This window comes from Thermobia domestica, chromosome 4 (assembly GCF_964235325.1).
Source record: "Thermobia domestica chromosome 4, izTheDome1.hap1.1, whole genome shotgun sequence".
Classification (NCBI taxonomy): domain Eukaryota; kingdom Metazoa; phylum Arthropoda; class Insecta; order Zygentoma; family Lepismatidae; genus Thermobia; species Thermobia domestica.
In genome coordinates, this window is record NC_137457.1 from 8,802,530 (window position 1) to 8,827,559 (window position 25,030).

General features: G+C 34.6%; 1 protein-coding gene across 16 annotated transcripts in view; it reads left to right on the plus strand.

Annotated features, from left to right (window-relative positions):
* LOC145683702 (uncharacterized) overlaps positions 1-25,030 on the plus strand; it is a 414,104-nt gene that overhangs the window by 52,974 nt on the left and 336,100 nt on the right. For all 16 annotated transcript variants that reach the window (XM_081755116.1, XM_081755122.1, XM_081755125.1 and 13 more), the window contains 3 exons: positions 164-262; positions 5,844-5,948; positions 14,418-14,519. In XM_081755116.1, coding sequence (XP_081611242.1) covers positions 164-262; positions 5,844-5,948; positions 14,418-14,519 — 306 coding nt within the window. The remainder of the gene's footprint in view (positions 1-163; positions 263-5,843; positions 5,949-14,417; positions 14,520-25,030) is intronic.

The following is a 25,030-nucleotide window of genomic DNA, read 5'->3' on the forward strand; positions in this document are numbered from 1 at the left end:
ATAGACCCCCTTGGATCAGCCACTATATATATATATATATATATATATAACAATGATGGAGATGTCAATCATAGAAAAATAATCTTATGATACTAAAAATGAATACTATAACTTTTTGATACTAATGTTCTTGTGCTACTTACTAAATTAAACAATTTTATAGATGGTGAAGCTTCTGCGTCTGGTTCCGGAAGTGCATCATCAAATGGCAATGGTTCAGCAACTGCAAGTGGATCAGGAACAGCCGCAACCAAGAAGAGAGGTAAAAGCAAGCTTACAGTATATTATCCTTACCTCATTTATATATTTAGCGCCTCTTAAACATAAGAAACTTACATTTGAATCAATAAGTAAGTATTAGAATAGGGGAGAAATTGACAGAAAAAAGTGCAATTGGAAGGGGAGTTCTGTTCTGTTCAGGAATGCTGTTTCTCCTCTACATTATTTAATATCTATCTAGAAGTGATAGTGAAAAGGAACCTACAAATTGGAGACGGCATTTCCGTAGGAGATAGAACAATTAGGTGTATGCTGTTTGCAGATGATATGGCGCTTGTTGCAGAATCTGAAGAGAAAATAAGATGCTAGAAAACTTGAGAAAAGGTAGTGAAGAATATGGGATGGAAATACAGTACAACCCCTCAAATCCGAACCCCGGAAATCCGAAAACCCGGCAAATCCGAACACGTTCTCAGGAGAAAAAAAATAACTACAGCTGGAAAATGAAAAAAAAAAAAAGATTTAATCACACAAATTTAGTTTTTTTAAGGTTTTAACATTTTTAAGACTTAATGCTTATTCAAAATCATTATCTAATTATATTCTTACAAGAAGACAGTTATAGATATGCGACAATCATTTTGGACATGAGTGTACACTCGCCAGTCAAGGTCACTGCCCTTTCGACCACTGGGCCACCCTGTCTAACCTCAGTGTTGTTTTACCGCCAATTCAGTGACGAAATAAGTACGTAATATTATTTCCCGGGTAATCCGAACCCCCCGAAATCCGAACAGGCTTCAGCCCCAATTAGTTCGGATTTGAGGGGTTGTACTGTAAATGATAGAAAGACAAAAGCCATAGTGATTGGAACGAATGTGTCGGTGTAAAATATGGAAGTAGAAGGGGAGCAAATACAACAGGTAACTAGTTTTCGATATGTAATTGGGTATTGGGTATTGGGATACATGGGTAGCATTATTAGTAATGATAGGAAATGTGAAAGTGAAATAAAAGCAAGGATAGGAGTGGCAAAAAATCCTTTAGGAAGAAGTGAAGTATGTTTTTTGGTATTTTGAATAAAGAATTGAGAAAAAGACGCATAAAATGTTTCGTGTGAAATAATGTACTATATGAGTCATAATGTATGCATAATGTACTTTTGGACATTACGCCATAGTGATGAAAAACAATTGGAGGCTTTCGATATGTGAGTGTGGAGAAGAATGGAGTGAATTAGCTGCGTCAAGCGAAGAACAATGAGAGACTGTTAGAAATGGTAGAGAAGAAAATAACAATGTTAGATCTTATTAAGAAGAGGAAGAGAACCTGGTTGAGACATTGCCTAAGAAGGAACTGTATCATGAGAGACGTGCTAGGGGGTATGGTAGCAGGAAAGAGAGGGAGAGAGCGAAGAAGACTACAATTACTGGACAATATCAAAAGAGAGCAATTGTAAGTTAAGACGAAGAGGTTAGCGGAAGATCGTGGAGCATGGAAGCTTCTCAGTTACAGCATCTGGCCTACCAATAATGGCAGAACACCTATGATGATGATGATGATGATGATGATAGAAATGCATCTAAATCAAAGAAGTCAGTTAAACTAAGTTATTAATTTCGCATCATCCTAGCTCTTTATAGCTTCAGATCCTTTAAGCTAATGACAATAAAACTACGATTTTAGACTATTCAAGGGACTTAACAGAAAACACTAGTAAACGTAATGCACTGCACTAGTAAACGTAACGGAGGATATAAGATGGGCTATTGATAACAGAAAACTGACGCTCCTTACCCTACTTGACTATAGTAAGGCATTTCAAACGATTGATTTTGACATATTACTTCAGAAATTATCATTATTGTTTAATTTTTCTGAACCAGTGGTTAAATGGTTTCATTCTTACCTTCACGAACGTAAACAAAGAGTAGTGATCAATCAGGATCACATATCGACATGGCATTGTATCAACAGTGGAGTGCCGCAGGGTACCGTACTAGGTCCCCTTCTCTTTGCCCTTTACATTAATGATTTCCCTAAAATTCTCACATATTGTAAATACCACATTTACGCTGATGATTTTCAGTTATATGCTTCTTTTCCCCAACAAGATATTAATAATGCGATTGAGAAAATAAATACCGAGTTAAGCAAAATCAGTGACTGGTCTACGGCACATGGGTTAAAATTAAATGCAACAAAATCGCAGTGCATCTTAATTGGCTCCCAAAGAATTCTTTCTTCTATTAATATCTATCAGCTCCCAAATATAAAATTGTCCAATACTGTTATTCCATTCTCTACAACTGTCAAAAATTTGGGAGTCATACTAAATCAACATCTCTCCTGGTCAGATCATATAAATATAGTTTGTAAGAGAGCATTTGGTGCCCTGCATACGTTAAATCGACTAAGAAATTTCTTACCAATATCTTTGAAGATCAAACTTGTCAAGGTACTGGTGTTCCCACATCTTGACTATTGCGACTCAGTCTATTCTGATCTAACAGAAAATCAATCAAAGCGCTTGCAAAGAGTAGAAAATGCCTGCATTAGGTTTATTTTCAATATAACTTACAGGAAACATCTCACATCTTTTTATAAAAAACTGTCATGGCTGACGGTAGCTGGAAGAAGAAATTTACATAATCTTACCCTATTGTACAAAATACTGACTACGTCAGAACCATCGTATCTAGCCCGTAGATTTTTATATTTATCTGACTTTCATACTAGAAGCACAAGATCACAATATAATTTCTTGCTCTCCATACCCAGTCACAATTCTGATTCATACTCAAAATCCTTCACAGTAAGTACTACACGCCTCTGGAACAGTTTACCTCAATTAACACACAACGTTTCCACAGTTGCCAAATTTAAAAAATCTGTAAATTCCCTTCTCTTAAATAAAGATAAGGATACTGGTAGCACATGAGGCATCTTCGTTTTACCAGACTATTAATAACCCACATATGAACACACAACTAATAGGTAACCTATGCTAATTTGTACAGCTTATATATTCATACTTCTTTTACCGCTATAGGCAATATGCAATTTAGGTTTTCTCCATGTTATTTTGTTTCCTCTATTGTATGTTATTTTCAATTTTTGTTTTTGAAGTGTTTAACCATTTTTTTAATTTTAAGTAGTATTTCTATATTCTCTTTTTATGCGGTTCAGTACTTTTCTTATTGTAATTGTTAATATTTTCTATATATTGGTACTTTTTTTTTTTTTTAAAAAAAAAATACATAATGTATGCACGTGGTTAAGTGCTCGGAGAAGGCTGCAGAGCCTTAACTTCGCCACGTAAAAGAAGTCATAAATAAATAAATAAATAAATAAATAAATAAAACATATAAATTGCGGGTAAATGTAGATACTAAATCATCATCATCATTATTATTATTATTATTATTATTATTATTATTATTATTATTATTATTATTATTGATTGTAATGTATATCGAGGCATTTGTCTCCTGTTTAAATCCTATAAAATGCCATCAAACATTTTGTCAGCGAGATTGACTTCATATTTAGATGAAACTTTTGGAGACTACCAGTGCAAATTTAAGCGAAATTGATCAACCGAATATTTCCCATTCAACAAATACTCGAAAAGAAGTGGGAATATATTGTCCTAGTTTATCAATTATTTATTGATTTTGGAAAGGCCTAGACTCTGTTAAGAGCGGGACATTATATTTGATCAACCGAATATTTGCCATTCAACAAATACTCGAAAAGAAGTGGGGATATAATGTCCTAGTTTATCAATTATTTATTAAGTTTGGAAAGGCCTAGACTCTGTTAGGAGCGGGACATTTTACAACGTTCTAACAGAATTTGAAATATAGAAAAAGGTTATAAGATTAATTAAGACATGTTTAAATGAATCTCAAAGTAAAGGCAGAGTAGGAAAATTCTTATCCATGAGATTTCATTTCGTAATGGGTCTAAAACAAGGAGATGCCTTTTCAAGAATATTATCCTACTTTGTACTAGAGTACAATATAAGGAGAATCAAAGCCAGCAATTAGCGCCTAGAGCTGAATGGTATTTACCAGGTTATTTTATAAATATAATAGGGGATGATATGGGACAATATAAAGAAATGCAGAGTCATATTAAACTCTTGCGGGGACATGGATTTAGAAGTAAATCTAGAGAAACTAAGTACATGGAAGCTAGTTGGGATAGTAATACTGCAAATTATGGACGAATTAAAATATCAAATAATGCTATTGATAAAGTGGATACCTTCAATAATCTAGGATCAATATTAACAGGTCAAAACCGTATCCACGAAGAAATTAAATGTCAATTAAACTTAGGAAATTGTTATTATTCACTTCAAAACCTATAGTTGCAGCGAATTATGTCGAGGAATTTGAAGCTTAAAATGTATAAAGCGATAATTATGGCTGTTGTGCTGTATGGTTGCAAAAGATGGTCGTTTACTCTCATGGGATGAATGTAAACTGGAATTATTTGTGAACAAGATCCTAAGATGAATATTCGGACCCAAGATGTACGGGAATGGGGAATGACGGAAACTTCATAACAAGGCATTTATATCGTTTACCAAATTGTTACGATCATAAAGTCTAGGATTCTCAAGTGGGCAAGTCATGTAGAAAGTAGGAACTGGAGAAAGTAGGAACGCATTTCAAAGTTTTAACTGCCAATCGGGAAAGGACCATTGGGAAGACTAGGTGCCGGGGACGATATTAAGATAGATCTTGCAGAAATAGGAATAGAAAATAGAAATTGGATCCAGTTGGCTAATGATAGAAGTCATTGGAGGGCTTTGGAGAACGCGTCATTGAACATTCCATAGCCCACAGAGTTAGTTAGCTATTCATCTCTGTTCTCCATTACATATAATAAAACATGTAACTGGGCCACTTGGCATGCAAGCTGCCCGTATATGAGCAGCTCAAGAGAAGATAATTGTAAGTACCTGTTCAGGTGAAATTAAGTTATTGGTTGAAATGGGTTGGGATCAGACCACAAAATAGTATGTAGATAAATAAAGTTGGAATATGTACGTGCAGATAGCATGGGAAGTTTGTTTGTTGTATGCTTTCTTTCAGAGTTATAGGCTGCCGAAAACATGAAAAAATGAACTTTATAGGTTCATAGCTTCAAGACTTCAGTTACGAACTAGTATATGCCCTATCCAAATATCTAAGTTCCACAATCCTGTGGTATTTCCGCAACAATTTTTATAGAGGTAGTTGGTGAGTACTTCAAATGATATGCCGGTAACCATACTCTCTCCATAAAAATTGTGGCGTGATTATCTTATTATTCTGAAATATGTATTTTTGGATAGCGCATATGTTAGATCCTAAGTGAAGTCCGACCTGACTGCGGTAGGTTATATAGTTTTGGAGTTATAGACCTTTAAAGTTCATATTTTTTGGGGGGTCATTTTAACTCCGAAAGGAAGCATTTGTGTCACTCAGGTTGGTCTTTACTTTTTGTCTTATCTTGGTGTCAGGAAACATCTCCCAAACGTTGCCGGTCTTGTTTCGAAACACCCTGTATACTATTATTTTGTGATGCGAATGATTTTATGCTACTAATGATAGTAAATAATTCTGCAGGTGGTGGTGCTTTTGCTAGTGGTTCAGGAAGCGCATCCTCATCTGGTGGTGGTTCTGCAACTGGAAGTGGCTCAGGGGTAGCCTTTTCCAAAGGCAAAAACAAAGGTGAGTTCATATTTTCTTTTTTGCATATTAAACTGTTCTTAAACTAATAGACCTGAGCAATCTAAGTTATTCATTTTACGCCTTCTTTCCAAACGCAGAATATTACGAAGGTAATTCAGAAAGTAATGCCTAAAAAAGATGATACCTTTATTTGTGTTTAACAGGTAGCAGCGATACAGGTATCAATTGAAAGCTTGCAATGTTAGCTACAAGTGGTGCCATCAATTTTTAACTTACTCCCCATTACGGTAATACACTTGCGCCAACGCGAAACAAAGTTCTAGGTGCCGTCGGCGAAGAATTGTGGTGGCTGTTGGCAACAACGTTGCCGCACTTCTGCTTCCACCTCCGCGTCAGAATTGTAGCGTTGGCCTTAAGGTGATCCTTAAGTTTGGGTAAGAGCTAAAAGTCTCAGGGCACAAGATCCGGACTATAGGCAGGATGAGGCAGAATAACAACAACAAATAGAACAACTTTGAGTTTTTTTTGGCGGAGGAGAGGACGTGATGCATGCTCCGTGGACTGACGCTTCGTTTCCAAGTTGCTATGATGTATCCACGACTCGTTGGAGGCATAGAATGTTCCTGGGTGCATAACCTTCCGCAATCAGAAGTTCAATAACAGCCCGCTATTTCAACCAGACGTCACCATTGGATGTCATGGATTGCTCCATTACTCTGGAATGAAAAGAGATAGGAAAGTAAAACAAATGACATGATAAACATTTTAGTAGGTTTGCAGTATTATTGGCCAAGTAGTGGGTTTGGAGGCATTATTTTCTGAATCACCCTCGTAATTACAGTATAAAATCGCTTCTATATTGTTCATAGGACTTAACAGAATAAAATGTAAATTGCGGATATGTTTAATCACTCACAAGCAAGGGGCGCGATATCGGGACTCGACTTGCGCAATAAAAGTTACATATACTGAAAGAGCATCAGATAATTAGTAAGTTACCAAATTATTAGCTGCAGTCCGCCACTAGGGAAAAAGTTATGGGACTGTAAAGTTCAGAGCCTGGCGTACGAAAACCACACAAAACTTAGCATTTGGCTTGTTTCTCTTTGTATTGACAAGAGATAATGAACTCTAACGTATTCCCATCATAGAACATCATGTTTGACATAAGAAAATCTGTATGAAAAGAATTGTCAGTGTTGCCATCCACAGAAACTACAGTGTTGCCCGAATAAGAATACTGCGAAAAGCTTGGTTTGCAGCGAATGAAAGAGTGAACACAACAGTGTTTTGTGACATCATGTTTTCGTGGTTCGTACGGAACTACGTTTTACATAATACGTTATTTAGTTTGTAAGAATCAAAGTAGTTACTTCTATTAACATTCCAGAATATTATTTCATTAGAAGTGAAAAAGCTACCAAATGAACACTAGTACGAAGGTGCTTCGCAAAGTAGACCTCACGATAAACCTATGAAAATGTCATTCGGGTTCGCACCGGTTTGTTCGTTGGGCATTTATCGTGAGGCATATCGACAGACAGACAACACAAATGCCGAGCATCGCGAATCGTAAAACTCGGTTCGTGTTGTCAGTGATATATCATCCAACGCCGTGATATATCATCCAAGCGGGATACATGAACATCACACCGGAAGAATTCCAGACACCAATTCAATACTATTTCGACTCCCTTACCACAGAAATGTGTTATCACTGGGCGTCGTTTGCTATCGTCCGATGTGCATATTGTACTAACTGTTTTTGTTTGGATCACTCGATGCTTTCTGCTCTTCATATCAATTGTGTGGCTTAACACTGTCATTTACATAGCTATCTCTCCTTCCCAAACAAATACCATTTGCTATTGCACACACAAACACGTTATTCCTTCTGTTTGCCATAGACTCTCATGTTCACTTTGCAGCCTCATAATTTTGCCCTACTGGCGGACTGCAGCTAATATTATTTAGCCTAATAATATATAGCTAATTAGCTAATTAGCCTAATAATGGTCATTTCATGATTGGTGCTTTTTCGGAATATACTTTATAACCCGTATTGTGCAACGAAAGTCCCGATCGCGAACTATTTTCTTGTAAGATTTTCGAAGTATTCTTATTCTGGCAACACTGTAATTTCTGTGGATGGCAACACTGATAATTCTTCTCATACAGATTTTCTTATGTCAAACATGATGTTCTGTGATGGGAATACGTTAGAGTTCATTATCTCTTGTCAATACAAAGAGGAACAAGCCAAATGCTAAGTTTTGTGTGGTTTTAGTACGCCAGGCTCTGAACTTTACAGTCCCATAACTTTTTTCCTAGTGGCGGACTGCAGCTAATAATTTGGTAACTTACTAACTATCTGATGCTCTTTCAGTATATGTAACTTTTATTGCACAATTCGAGTCTCGATATCGCGCCTCTTGCTTGTCAGTCATTTTGTAATTTCTTCTGTACTAATGGTTTGCTATTTCCTCTACATTAAGGCACACGTTGTCCCTCACGTTTGGTCCACATCTGGTAAATTAAACGTTGTTCACTTCTCTCAAAAATATGGCAGCATCTTGGTTTGAGGTGCAGAGTAAAACATTAAGCAGAATAGACTACAAAAGCCACAAAAGAGCGATCATACAAACCATGGATAAACTGAAGCTAGGCATACATTATCCTCTCATATCATGTGGGTTGCATGGTACAGGTTGTTGAGCCTTTTTAATTTTATAGCAAAAGCAGATCAACGACTCACAGAAAACTTGTGTTTAATTCAGTGGATAGCCTTTAAACACCCATTGACTCAACTGTTGCTTTGGGTTTTAAAGCTCAATAGCTCAGCCCCTAATTAAGGTAGATGATGATCTTGGTACCAATGTATGTCTGAAGGGTGAATCTTTCCGCCGATGTGCGTTTTATGTATGTGGGTAATGCTAAAACTGGGGAAGTAGTGTAAAGTTGTTCTTTTCGTTCCTTTTCAACAGGCTTTTGGGCGGGGACCTTCCCTCACTTGGTGTACACTCATAAAAATTGGTATGTGAGGCAATGAAACAGACCACTACATTGTAATATTCTGTATTTGTACTTCTTGTTTTTATGGGGAAGGGAGGGGGCAAAGTTGGCCAATTGTTGGAGTTTCATTTTTTTTTTTAGATAAATTTCATATATTTTTACGACACACATCAATAGCTCATCCCCTAATTAAGCTGGAAGGTTTATTTTGTTCCAATGTATTCCTGAGGAAGGAATGTTTCTACCAGTATGCATTTTATGTATGTGGGGTACTATGGTTTAGAGGGGAGGGTGAAGTTCGTTTTTATGTATTTTTTCTTAAAATTTTGAGGGCCATTCCTTCCCCTTGTGTGGTACAAAAATAAAAATTGGTGTGTGAAGCAAAGAAATAGTTCCCTACATGATAATTATCTGTATGTGTATTTTATGCTTAAAGGGGGAGACGGGCAAAGTTAGCAAATTTGGTTGCGAGAGCCGCGCAAATCAACTTTTCGTATTGTTATGATTTTCTTTGTTTCTTCTTTTTCTATGAATATGGTGGAAATTGCAAGAATGTTACCTCGACAGGAATCTGTGGTCTATAAGCTCTCCAATGGTGTATGGCTCATGACTCAGTGAAAATTAGGGGGGAGAGGTCACGAGGGCCGCCAACGCGAAAGTCTGCAACAGATCTTCCAAAATGATACACAGGGCGTTTTATAATAATTTCGTTATGAATTTTTATCTCCCTTTGTCTTGTAGCAATGCTACCATCCTTTAGTAATATTGTTACAAGTGTCTGATATTTGCATTGGTATCTTTTTGTCAGCGTAGGGTCACTACAAGGGTTGTCAGGGAGTCGCCAAATCATTTTTTTAAATATTTTTTTTACTGATCTTTGGTTCCGTCTCCTTCTTCTTCTTCTTTTATCAACTTGACGGAAATTGCATGAATATTACCTCGACTGGAATATGTGGTGTATAAGCTTTCTAAAGGTGTATGAACCATGACCGTAATAATTAGAGGTCACCAGAGCCCCCAACGCGAGAGTCTACAATTTTGTTAAAACCCCTGACGAGCGTTTAAAAGTTAATACCCATATGCAGATTATCAAGGGAAACGCTTAATCCAGCTAAAGAAAGGATAAAGATATCCAAAATAGATATGACCAAAACTCATAGCGAAGATAGCCAGAGAAGAGAATATGAAGTAAACATTGGAGAACAAGAAAGACTACTGAGTTTACCAAAGAGGAAACATGAAAAAACAACCAATCATGGTGGTTTACAACATAACATCAGATGCAAAAAACGAAAGTGTAGTAATAACGTTACTGGGCCAAACTCTAGATGTGGAAAAACAAGGAAATACAAAATAATATTAATAATTATAATATATAAAAACAATAAAAGATTTAATACTGAATTTATGACAAGAGCCGCGCTGGTTCAGAGATAGAACGTTCACCTCTGGTGCGTGGAGGGTCTGGTTCGATCCCATCTCGGGCCAAGTGAACTTTGTGGTGGACAAAACATGGCTTTTCTCTGGGCTCTTTCCTCCAACTTTCTTCATTCCACCATTCCATTCATTTTTCATCATAACCGTTTAACTTTAGCCTGGTCGGCATAACCTTGGGACGTAAAACTAAACGATCTCATTTCATTTTTTGAATTTATGACAGGACTCAGAGAAAAATCTGTATATCACCTGGTTATACAAGTGACACTGCAAATGAGGAGGAAATTAATCCAAGTAACAGAATGAATTTTGCAAGGAAAAATGCAAAGAAACTGTAGTGAAAGACCTAATTGACCTAATACAGTGAGGAAAACCAAGAATAGATTTAAACAAATCCTATACCGACGGATAATTGACCACATTTAACCCGTAATCTCACCATGTCAACATGGCTTTATCCCACACAAATCAACAACAACAAACCTTGCACTTATCACAGACTTTATACCAAATTCGTTATATGTAGGATGTCAGGTTGATGTAATATATATAAATTTTGAAAAGGCATTTGACAGAGTCAATCACAAGGTACTATTACATAAGCTAGGCGAATATAATTTCTCTTCTCCCTTGATCAAGTTCTTTTCATTATATTTAAATAATCGAAAACAAACTGTTATCTACAAGGAATATACATAATCTGATCATATTGCATATTCTGGAATTCCCCAGGGCTCTAATCTAGGTCCGTTATTGTTCCCTTTATTCATTAACGATCTCCCTGATCATATATTATTAAGTAACAAATTGCTTTTTGCTGATGACCTCAAAATATACGGTAGGATAAGGACCATCTATGACTGTCTCGATTTACAACGTGACATGGAAAATATTGCTAATTGGTGTTCTCTTAATAAACTTAATGTAAACATAAACAAATGTAACATTTTATCGTTTACCAGAAACATAAATCAAATAGAGTTTGATTACTCAATGAATCAGTTTCTTACTAAATAGATTAAATTCAGTCAAAGATCTTGGAGTTATATTTGATACGAAACTGACATTTAATAACCATATAGAGAACATAGTTAACGAATCTCTCAAGATGTTAGGGTTCATAATTAGAACTGGAAAGGAATTTAACAATAGTACTACACTAACAAAAATGTATTATGTCTATGTCTGATCAAAACTGGAATATGCTGCTGTGATTTGGAACCCATCACAACAGCAATACAGACACCAAGTGGAAAAGGTCCAATCTAAATTTATCAAATACTTGATGTACAAGACAACTGGAATCTATCCATATTATGAAAATTATCTAACATTAATAGACAACTTCTGTATCCCTACACTTGAGCAAAGGCGAAATGTGACAGATTTGATTTTTCTCCATAAAATAGTACAAAACGAATTTAATTGTACGGATCTCATATCAACTTTAAATTTTCATGTCCCGACACTTAAAACTCGTGCTAATAACTCTGGTCTGTTTTATTGCAAAAAAGCAAGGATCAACGTATTATTGAAATCACCAATTTAGAAAATGTGTTCTGCTTGTAACAAAATATGTATCAAACACACAGAAATTGACATCTGCAATATGAACTCTATGTTTAAGAAAACTATTGTAAATGTATTATGTTATACACCAACACTATAATTGGGCTTATGCCTGTTGTGTTGATGGCAAATAAATAAATAAATAAATAAATAAATAAATAAATAAATAAATAAATATGTTTTTAAAAAGTCAATTAACAATTCATACAGACATCAGTAGAATCTTCTATGATCTTTGGTGGCCTTTTATGATTAGAACACAGAGAACTAACAACTAACCAGTCGATGAAGATATTGTATACTTTTATCCCATATAGGTATAGGTAGAGCATTAATAAAAAGAGTGTCCGGAATCGATCTCCCACTACCAGTTTTATTATAAAACTTCTCCACTATAAAAAGTATTAGTACAAAATACTACACTAATAATTTCTCTAATATACAGGGTAAGTTATAGGTTGTCTTTTGACCGTAATGTCGCAGACAGGATCTACAGAGCCCCGTAGCGGGCTAAGCAGAGGAATTAAGAAACCAATGCTCCGTAGCAAGCAAAGGCAGGTTAAGTGGCCAACAAAGCCCCGTAGCAGGCTAAGGGCTGAGGTTAGGATTCCCAGACAGAGCCCCGTAACGGGCTAAGCCAGGAGATAGGATAGGCGTAGTTCTGTTGTAGACTAGAGGCCTGGGGTTAGGTTACTCCTAAAGTCCCGTAGCTGACTACAGGATGGTCACCAGAAAACTGATACCGAATTGCCTTTGTCCATCCAATTTATAGGGTTCCTTGGGTGGCGGTAGCGCTGCTGCTTCGATGTCGTCTTCTGCTCCGTGGGAGGGGCTAGAAGCCGTCGTCTGAAAGTGATTGTAGATCCATCTGGTGTGAAGCCTTCTTGCCGATCCACGTGGTGGTGTTTGTAAACACTGACATGTGGAATTGTTTGTTTACAACATGACATGGGATATTAAAATATAATGGGACAATGTAGCACGGATAAGAAAAATTGACACTGCAGGAAAAACAATAACAATAAAAAATAATAAAGGATGTCAATACGGTTCAATGGTTGTCTCTATAATGCGGGATAAAATACTGCAGTCAGGTACCTTATTTAGAAAAAATTAAAAAAAAAAATACAAGAAACTATAGAGACGTTGGATACTTTGAGAGAAATTAAGTGGAACAAACGAAATAAACTACTCTTATAAAACAAGAAAACAAATTTATTTTTTCTCCCATTCAAGTCTTTCATAAGTGTTTTTTTGTTGTTGTTGGTGGTGGTGTTGTGGTTTTGTAGTTTTGAAAGGATTTTTTTAACATTCGGTGGTGATAAGGCATTCCAGAATCAGAAGCTACTTAACTCTTTTACTCCAGTGTAGTATGTTTCTGTTCTTTATCGTTTGTGAATACTTTTAATTTTGTTTTCATAGTTTCTTAAGGAATGTTAATAACCCATCTATAAGGAATTCCGCCATTGGAAGTCACATATATTTATTTAACCAATGTGCTGAAATCCAAACCTGTGTCAAGAAGTTAAAATTTCCCTCGTTAGTTATATATATATATATATATATATATATATATATATATATATATATATATAAGATGAAGCCCTCAGTGAGTAATTAACTGACTGATCAAAATCCAGGCCAAACTACTTCAGCTAGAAGCTTGAAATTTGGATGATGCACACCATTTCTGGAGTTAGGTACCACTAATAAGAGATTTTCAGAATTTCGATGAGGAAGAAAGAATAAGAGTGACAAATATAATATTAAGATATCAATATTTGCGAACATCTGAAGGTTAGAAACATGAAATTTTGTATGCGAACTTATCATTTAAAAATATTCGTCAAATGTTTCAGTGTTTCTTGATATTTTACCCAATAAAGAATAAACTGTCTGGGAAGAAGAAGGGTAAGGAGTACAATTATTATATATATTGTAGTCTCCAATAAAATATGTGTTTAAGCGTTTTTAAATGTTCCATCTAGAGAAAGGAGGAGAGAGGTTTGGCGGTGACCTACCAAGTTAGTCATACTAGGCGTTCAAAAATAAAATAAGACGAAATGAAATATTTAAGTTTTACGTCCCACGATTATGCCAGGTAGGCTAAAGGAGACGGTGATGATGAGAAATAGATGAAATGGTGGAATGACGAAAATGGGAGGAAACGGGACAAACCCGAAAAAACTTACGAACATGATGTTTGTCCACCACAAAGTTCAATTGGCGCAAGTTGGGATCGAACCAAGGACCGCATTAATCAGTGGCAGTGAAACGCACTACCATTGAACCATCACCGCCCCGACTACCAGGTGTTCGAATTTCTAGCGGTAGATGGATATATAGAAATATGGAGATGTTACACTTGAACATTAGCAATCATCGAATATAATTACTACGATATTAATGTTAAATACTAAATATTTAGAATAATAACATCTTACAATACCTGTCTTCTTATACTACTTACGATAGTAAACAACTTTGTAGGAGCTTTTGCTACTGGTTCAGGAAGTGCATCCTCATCTGGTGGTGGTTCTGCAAGTGGAAGTGGAAGTGGTTCAGCACAAGCATTTAGACGCAGAAACAGAGGTAAAGACAATCTTATATTTTCTTTGTCTGAACATTTATTATCACTATCGAAGCAAGATGATATTCACACTGCTTGACAAACTAAGCTGTTAATTTTGCATCTATTTCAGAATACTAATTACAACAAAAAGCTGATTTCAGACTTCTCAAAGCATTTTACAGAAATATATCAATTGTCTATAAAATAAAATGGGGTTAAGTTGTTATATATATAAAGCATCGTCCATTGATAATTAGTAGCTTCTTCTTTGATACACACATTCCCTTCCTCTATTAGTTCATTTCTGCTCAAATAAGATGTTGCTAACTTCTATTAGAAAGGAAAGGACAGGTATCTTGCGATGCATTTTCAGCAGCGCTGACTACAAGAGTAACAAATCACTGAAGATTGCAGCAGCTGATAAAACTGGACCTGAGCAGATATTGGTCACGTCATAACACGCAGGTTGATTCCGCACTTGACTTCATCAGATTTCGACTTCTGTTTCTTTAGATAATGCCTATTTGACTTACATTGTAGGTCCGAATTATCTCGGTGATATTAAATTTTGATAATGCACTCATTTCCAAAACTTAAGAGAATGTGCGAATAACAGTGACAATTATGAATAATTGCTGCAAAAATGTTCGTGATCACTCGGTAGCGTGAAACAAACAGGTGTGGACAAAACAAACACTTACAACAACACATGAACAATGACAAAACTGACTGAATGTACTTACGTCATGTAGGTCATCATCTGTTGAACATCACAAGTCCAGGTTTTTGTTGGCAGAATGTTTCAATATGGGTTGCCGCTACAACGAATAGTTATGCAGATCTCACGCTGTGCATCCATGCTACGGATTAGATCACCAAACACGTTTTGTGGTAAAGCATCTCACTCTCAAACACGCATTGTGCGCAATTCAACAATTGACAGTGGTGAAGGTGGTAAGGCTAGAATCCATTGTTTGAGGTCGTTTCATGCATGCTCAATGGGATTGAGGTCCGGTGACCGTATTTGCCACGCGTAATGTCTTCATGCTACAGAACCCTTCGCGAACTGTATCCCATATGGACGTGCATTATTGTCTATAAAACATAATTCAGGACCTATGCAGAACGAAACTGACTGACATACTGTTCAAGTATGATGTTCCTGTAGGTCTTATCTGTTTCCGATTGCTGCTGGAACACATGAAGTTTATAATGTTATGATCCCACTCATACCGTGTCAGAAAGCCTTCTTCACTTCTGAGTCCCTCAACAACATTATAGTTGTAACATGTTCCTGGTACCCTCCAAATAAATAGACGGTATGAATCACTCTCTAAGCTACTCGTCACTGAAGAGTACACTATTCCACTGTTCTGGTGTTCACTTACTGAAATATACACCACTCTATGCGTTCGTACCTGACACTGCTCTTGTATGAGGGAAATGAACCTCACAGATAGGCAAACATACAATTATTACTTTTATTTGGTGAATCTATTACCAAAATGTCGTGACAAACCCTATATAATGTAAGAAGGCACTAAAAGTCATACAACCGAATTATGTTTGTGAATTATATCAAGGAATTTTACATACATACACTAATTATAACTTTGTTTTACATATATGAATATTTTATACAATTCTGTTAATAAGTCCATTTGATATGCGGCTTATCTGTATGTTAAAATAAATATGTTGTAATTATTTAAGAGTTTACTACGATAAAAAATCGATAAGATAAATTGCCTAAATTTTTACATATAATATTAAACGTAATAATATTTTACAAATCTGATAAAACAAATGAAAATCAACGTTTAAGTTCTATTAGATACAATATTAAAAATGCGTATTAAGTACATTATTAAAATATAAATCAAAATTTGTTTAACTGAAAAGGTAAGAATAAATTTAATGAATTAGAAATTACTAATCTTTTAAATGTTAATATATATCACCATATAATCAATAGGTATTAAATGTTACAGTGGAAAACATTAAATATAATCATAAATATTTAAATGAGAAACAAATATATATATATATATATATATATATATATATATATATATATATATATATATATATATATATATATATATATAACAGTTCATGTTTATAAAATTTGTTATTCATTACTTTATCTCTCTGGGTATGAATAAAGAGTGCACATAGTTCAACGGTAACTTTTTCTTTAATAATAAATGTAGAATCAAAATAATAGATCACTTCTTTCATGTGCAAGATATTTTACAATCAATTATAATTATTGTTTTCAACTGAAGTTAACTTTTTTGCCAACAAATAATACATTATCTCTTAAATGATAGGCTATTTAAGTACGCCTTGCAGCAGAAGGGGAATTAAAATAAAATAAAACCTTTATGGATAGTTTTCTGGCATTAACGTAAAGTAAATGGGACAATTCAGAGAAACCATGCATACAACCTGGTCTCAAGATCATATTTATGTTATCCTCCTAATATTCTTCTTACTGTACGAAAAGACAATATTTCAATAGCTTTACATTTAAAACAATATGTGCCTCGTATTCTCATATGAGAAAGAGGTATCCGCATTTCAAAAACCTGTTATCGTATTCTGATGCTCACAGTTATTGCAAAAACCAGTAAACTATGAATTCCTCCTACAATTAGTTTATTTGACAACGGATATTGTGTTTACTACATTTAGATACCCCAATATTATTTACTTCGTATGGCATTCAAGAGGTCATAGCTGTTGTGAAGTTTTGTATAATGCAACTTCCTCCAACAATCAGTATATTTGTCTAACTTGTATTGTGTACATTCCATTTTAGACATTGCAGTATTATTTATTTCGTATGGCATTCAGGACCTAATAGGTAATGTGAAGTTCCCCATAGCGTAACTTCCTCCAACAATTAGATTACTTTTAGAAAAAGTAATGTGTTTATTACATTTTAGACACACCAATATTATTTATTTCGTATGGCATTCAAGAGCTCATAGCTATTGTGAAATTTTCTATAGTGCAACTTCTTCCAACAATCAGTCTATTTGTCATACTGGCATTGTGTACATCCCATTTTAGACACCACAATATTATTTGTTTCGTATGACATTCAGGAAATAATAGCTAATGTGAAGTTTCCAACAATTAGTTTATTTTCAGAACAAGTAATGTGTTTATTACATTTTAGACAATACAATATTATTTATTTCGTATAGCATTCATGAACTCGTAAAGTTCTGCATACTGTAACTTCCTCCAACAATTAGCTTACTTGTCCAATTAGTATTGTGTTTTTCAATTATAGAAACCACAATATTATTTATTTCGTTTGGCATTTAAGAACTCATAGATATCGTGAAGTATACCATAGAGTAATTTAATAAAGAAACACTATAATTGTCCAATCAGTATTGAGTTCATCCTATTTTAGACACCCCAATATTATTTATTTCATATATCATTCAGTAACTCATAGCTACCCTGAAGTTCTGCATAGTGTAACTTGCTCCAAAAATTTGTTTATTTGTTAAAAAGTATTAAATTCATCCACTTTAAAATTTTACAGGTACTTGAAAATTTATTCTTCTTGCAGTAACATACCCAACACGTTTTTCCTCGATTGGTTCAGTTGAAAAGTGGTTTTATATACTTTTGGACGTATTTTCTAAGCATCTGTTGTCCGTATGTAACATTCGATAGAACAACTAGCGGTAATCTGGAAATTCGTGTAGGTGCTGATTTTGTTTTAGGAGTGGTGGAATTTCAGCTGGAGAGCATTAACAGGAGATATCTAATTTTTTGTCTCACGCAGGACAGTTATTGCACAGTGTAATATCAATTCGCATTTCTTATTCGATGAGAAATATTGGCGTTCATTTATCACTTTGACAATACAAAAAAAAAAAAAAAACAATGTACATATTAACAACACGTAAAATTTTAAGCTTTTACCGGCAACGAATATACTTAAGAACTTGTGCTAAATCTTACATAAATACACGAAAAACCGATGTTAATATTATAAACACTTAAAATTTTAATCTCACACCACTAACAAAGAAACTAAAAAAGTTTTCTTCATGAATGATTTAGTTGAAAATTGTGATTAGAATTTTGTAAACAGGTATTTTGTAAACATCCGCATGCCGTAAACGTTGGTAGACCACCGATGGACAACTAGCGACAACTCGCTAAAAATTGGCGACCCCGCAGGGACGATCCGCTGTGGCGTCACTTCCGTTTTGAAAACTATACCACCAGCGACAGAAATGCCAATGAACCACAAAATTACTCCCCCAAAATATGTTAAATGGCCTATATGAGTCATTTGTTTACATTAAAGTGCCTTAAAACACAAAAGAAGAAGTACGGTGGAGTACGCCTTAAAAGCACCAACCTGATTATTACTGGACACGTGTACCTCCGACTTCGCAACGGAAGCGATGAAGAGAACATCACTTGTAGGGGGATAAATCGTTGACGTCTTTTTAACTTGGATAATCAGAGTGCTCCATTAACAGTGTATATTCGACAATAACCATTTGAGATCAGATAAATGCGTTCATGTAATTTTTTAAAACAAAATTACGTGCGTTTATTTATTTTATTTCAAAATTCTCCCATATTGAATTCCTAATGATTGGCGACAGTTGCTATCTAAATTCACACAATTTTTCAAAATGTTTTCACTTATCTCAAGATTTTTCACTTCATTATTTGGGTTGTCTTGACCCCCGGAGTTCATTTCAGGAACAGTTTCTCAGAAAAAATAAATATATAATAATAATAATCGCAAATACATGACTGGCGATATTTTGTGTTGGTCCCTTTGCGATTCTCCGCCACGAATCAAAGAACCGCGGAACAAAATGAAGTTCTCACTGCTACGTGGTGTTAACTTCAGCACCCTGACTCTAGAAATCTGTTTCGACTCAACGAAACCATGCCGCCAGTGACACACTAGCGGCACTCTTTCTACGCGCGGCTAAATCGACAATTGACATTTACCGCCAAGTGAGCCACTCGTTTTGGTGTTGTTCACAGTATGAGATCTATGCTATATTTTGGTTAACTATCTGTGTTCTTTAGTAAAAACTTGAAAAATACAAAATTCGTTATACATTTTAATTAGGCAATAGGCAATTTCCTTTGTTAACATTTAGTGATACAAACATTAGTATATAAAGTAACAAGGAGAAGTCAATTGACAGAAATGGAATTTTATTCAAAAACTAAAATATCCGTACACGTATTCAAACATATGGAAACCAGACAGGAGGTCAACTTTCAGGATTCTAATAGAAAGTTACTGATATATGTAACTAGCTGTAAAATACAGACACCACTTATTTAGATTTACCATCCAAAGACGGCTCGCAAGACAGGACACACCGGTAAAAATTATGATTTTACTGTTTGAATCTAAAAGAAAAGAAAACAGTCTTAATATACTAATTGTTATATACAAGGATTAATATTTTCGATAAATTTTCTCTATCAATTTCAATTTCTCTATCAATATAATATTAATTTCAAATATTTAAACTTTGATTTTTAAATGTGTTATTTTCTTCACGAGCTGCCTTTTGACATTTCAGGAGAATATAACAATACTTATGTGTCCACACACACACACACACACACACACAGAAACACACACACACACACACACACACATATATATATATATCACACACACACACACACACACATATATATATATATATATATATATATATATATATATATATATATATATATATATATATATATATGTGTGTGTGTGTGTGTGTGTAACGTTTCATATTCTTCTTTCTATAATGTATTGGTTGGTAATTTTTAAGTTTTATTTAATATTGATGTATCCGGAAAATAAACACTTCAGTGTAAGAACTGTACACTTTAAAGTTTGTATAGTATTCGAATGAGGATTATATTTAAATTCACTCAAAGACGCAACATTGGATTGAGCGACTTTCTTATGGCGTCATTGCAACATTTCATTGTCACTCCATGCCAGTTTGTCTGCAATCAAACATTATGAAAGTCGCACTAATTAATTCTTTAGTAAGCATTTTCTAAATAATAATATGAATTCTACTTACATTTTTATTAGTGGGTAGTTATGTACACTTCCGTAGTTTCAGATCTTATTAAGTTTTATTTGATTTCTACTGTTCTTCTTAGTTTTATGCTGAACGAAGAATATATATGTTACCCAGAAACTTGTTATAGATATAAATTTTAATTGTTTGCTTTAGCAAAATATCGTCAGTATTTCATTATTCGATCAAATATTCATGTGAATATTTGCGTTCCCTAATGAAATATGGTATTGAAGATATTAGCAAACTTATTACACTGTACTTCAATACGAGATTAGAGAAAAACTGTGCGATGTGAGCGTGAGCGTAATCTGCTCTTAGGTTTTCAAGAATGAGCTAATTCAGAGAGTTAACATCCAAATGACAATTATCACTACTGTCACGATTGTATATTGGATAGTTAGTTTGATGTCCGTAAATAGATTCATCTGTTTTGAGGGGACGCGGTGGCTCACTGGTAGAGCGTTCATCTCTGGTGCTTGAGGTCCCGGGTTCGATTCCAGGCCCCGCCAAGTGAACTTTGTGGTGGACAAACACCGTGTGCGTGGGTTTTCTCGGGGTTCTCCCGTTTCCTCCCACTTTCTTCATTCCACCATTTCAATCATTAATAATCATCACCGTCTCCTTTAGCCTAACCGGCATAACCGTGGGACGTAATACTCAAAGATTTCATTTTATTTTTTTCATCTGTTTTGAATTACCAACGCAGAAATTAGTATATTACTAAGACTAGTGCGTTAATAAACAAATTTTACAATTTTAAGAACTATTATTAATTCATGCATATTGAATTCTATGTCAGTACTAGGTAACCAAGAAAGTTCTGTTGCTTTTTCATCAACCACTAACAAACATTGATATGTCACCTAAGACGTACCTGGAAGATCAAAAATAGTCACGTCAGCATTGATGACCTTCTAGAAGTCCATGCATTCCATAGCGGAAGAACTTGGTGGACTGGGAAGCGAAGAAGGTATCAAGTGCGTTCTGCACCTCTACTAGGGATTTGAACTGGCGTCCTCAAAGGCGATTGTCCAAGAAATGGGACAAATGATAAACGGACTGTGCAATGTCTGGGCAGTAAGGCGGATGCAACAGTGTTTCCTATCCAAGGCGTAGAATGGTGTCCCATTTCATACTAGCCACGTGGAGCTTAGTCTTGTCCAATAACAGCAGGACAAAGTAGTATAGACCGTCATTCTCACCAACTCAGTCCGAAAATCTCACCAAAATAGGCCTAAATTCCGCCATTTTGTACAAAAATTCACCCAGAGACCGAAAATCTCACCAGAATTGCTGCAAATTCCCCTTATTTTCACGAGAATTAGTGTAGAGACCGAAAATCTCACCAAAATAGATGCAAATTTCCTATGATAAAAATATTCTGTTTTTTATACTATTTAATTAAAATTTTACGAATTTAATTTTTAATACAATTTATGTTGATTTATACAATTTATACTTTTTACTTACCGTTTTTCCAAACCTTTAAGAAACTTGTTTCTTCCTTTCTTATTTCTCCCTCAAGTGGTGAACAATAACTGAAGGAACTTCATAAGATGTCCATAGAGGTCTTTTTTGTTAATCTTAAACACAGTTGGTCTTGGTATTCAAAAAACTAATTCTAAGGAAGAAGACACATATAATGAAAGAATGGGAGGTCGTAAGATGAGGTAACCACAGGGGAAAGGGCACAGGAGGAGGGAAAATACAGTAGTCTTGGTGGAAAATCTATCCAACGTGTGTGGTCGTAGAAACAAAGAAATGGAGACAAATACTTTTGTATTTGAGAGAAAAACCCATTATTTAACTATAGCATATATTTGAACCTTCTGTCATTAATACAAAAGAAGATAATGACAGTTGAAAGTGATAGATAGGTGTCGGACAATACTTTAACTGTTGAAAGTCAAAAAAGAGCATTTTGAACATGTCACATAACTTACTTGCTTGTATTTAGAAACAACATTACAGCAATTGTTAAAAGGACATAGAATGATAGCTAAGAGGTGGAGGAAGAGACTAAGGAGATGTAGAAAATAATCCTTTGACGGCATGTAAAGAAAAGGAAACACTGCGAAATGTTTCAATGTGGGTGTTCCAGGTGGTGGGGGTGAAATGTGTTGTTCTTTTGTGAGTAAAGGACCGCTTTTAATTGGCGTGTGACTTTTTACGCATTTGTTAAGAACCTTGCCACCTAGAGGCAGAGGAAGACTCCCCATTGTTACCTGAGTTTCAAAGGGATAAAGAATGAATGAAATCTTTACGTAAGGTGACTTTCCTTGCTTTCTTTGCTTTTGGAAGAATTCTTCAAACAAGATTTCTTTAAGGTATTTCTACATAAATTAGTTTAATTTTTAAAAACAAGATTAATGAATTAATTATTTATGAATATTAAAGAGCTGGTAATGAAAGGGGTTAGAAAGAATGATTTTTTTTCGTGTTTTTCGTACATTTTAGAGGTATATATTGGGATATACATATATATTATAGAGTAGTACATATTATAAATAAATGTATTAGATATTGGGGGAGGAAACGAACGCAACTCTGAGAAACGTATTTTATGTATTGATATGGTATTTTAAGTAGCTGATAGGGGATTTTAGCATAGAATATCATCTTTTGGATGCGGTATGGGTCTAATGGTGTACGAAAGGCAGATGAATGACAAATTACATGTATATATGAATATAAGAATATATGATTAGTTTGTAAATGGGTGTATGTAGGTATATTGGTTCTGATATCTGGACAGGAATATATGTATCATATTGTAGACATATTATCTTTCGTTTCCATGTAAATGTTTTAAGCATGTGTTGTTGGGTTGCATAGCATTAGGCGTTATGGTAGTATGGATAGCTTGTATCTCTTGGTTTGTATTGTTTTAATGTTGGTTTGTATTGTAGGCTTATATATTGTGACTTTTTATGCATGTAGCCTTATTTCACGTAATGTTGGGTTGCATAGCTTTAGGCGCCCTTAGTAGTATGGATAGCTTGTACCTCTAGGTTTGTATTGTTTTAATGTTGGTTTGTATTGTAGGTTATATATTGTGACTTTTTATGCATGTAGCCTTATTTTAACGTAATGTAGGGTTGCATATCTTGTTTTGCTGGTATGTTAGGTGAATGCAAACTCCTGAAGTGTTTGTATTGTATTAATATTGGATTGTATTGTAGGGTTATATATTGTGACTCCTTATGTATATAAGTGTTTTAGATTACCTTGAATACCACGTTATAATATATACATTGTGATTTTTACCTATGTAGATGCTTGTTAGACATGTCCTAGTGGTATTTTAAGCACAAAGGATATCACTGTAGTATAAATTATTTACTTATAGATATCTTTTAACTAGAGTATTCTAATGAAATATATTGGTACCTTTAATTACTTCTAAGATGCTTCAGCTTGTAGAAGACATTATAACGTCAACATGGTTTCCAACTTAGGATGATTTATTGTAGGAACATAAAATATAATAAATACGTATAAATAACCTTATGAGAAGCATACCTATTCTGCCTTTATCTTATATAGAATACAGATACTTCTTAATATATCAATATTTGTTTGGATATAGGTATAGGAATAAAACATATTATTGTAAATTGTAACGCTTTATTGTTTTTATATAGTCTACAATATTCTATTTCCAATATTGGCATATTTCCAATATTGACATATATAGATATATTTAAATAAGATATTTACTATACTTAGAATATTCTTTAATAACTTATTCCCATATTTACATTATATATACGTAGAAGTACCAACTGATAGGTCCTGTGAAAAAACTTATGGACATATTTGATGATATTATGACTATGTTACGACATCATGGTACCTTTAGACATCTATTATTTACATATTTACTTGTATATAAAGAATACCAATCATTTAACACACATAACACTTTGATATCCATATGGCAATGTCCTATAGTCAGTAATACTGTTATGATTTAATCGTCGTCTTTTATTTTGAACTTTTTGAGTGTTTTAGTTTCAGACTTGGATACGATGACAAACCCTGGTTTACGTACAATTCTTCCTGGATTGTGTAACTGTTTTTTGTCAACTTTATCCCGAATTAGTTGATAAAAATGTTCAAAGTTAATTTCTTGTCGTGTACGATGATTTAAAGTTATTCCTCTGATTTTAAATACATAATCTACTTTCCCCGTTTGAACTTCTTTCATTCTATAGGTATAATTTTTTGGCCCTAAGCCTATAATTGCATCAATTTCCCAGACATCAGGAACTTCATTAGTTAGTTGACCCAAATAGGAACCCAAAGTAAGTGGAGGCTTTTCATTACGTCGCTGTACAAACATAATACTATCAGTGTCGCAGTGCAATACACGATCAGGATGTACAGCTGTTAATAACTCGTAAAGTTTTAGACGTGCCCAG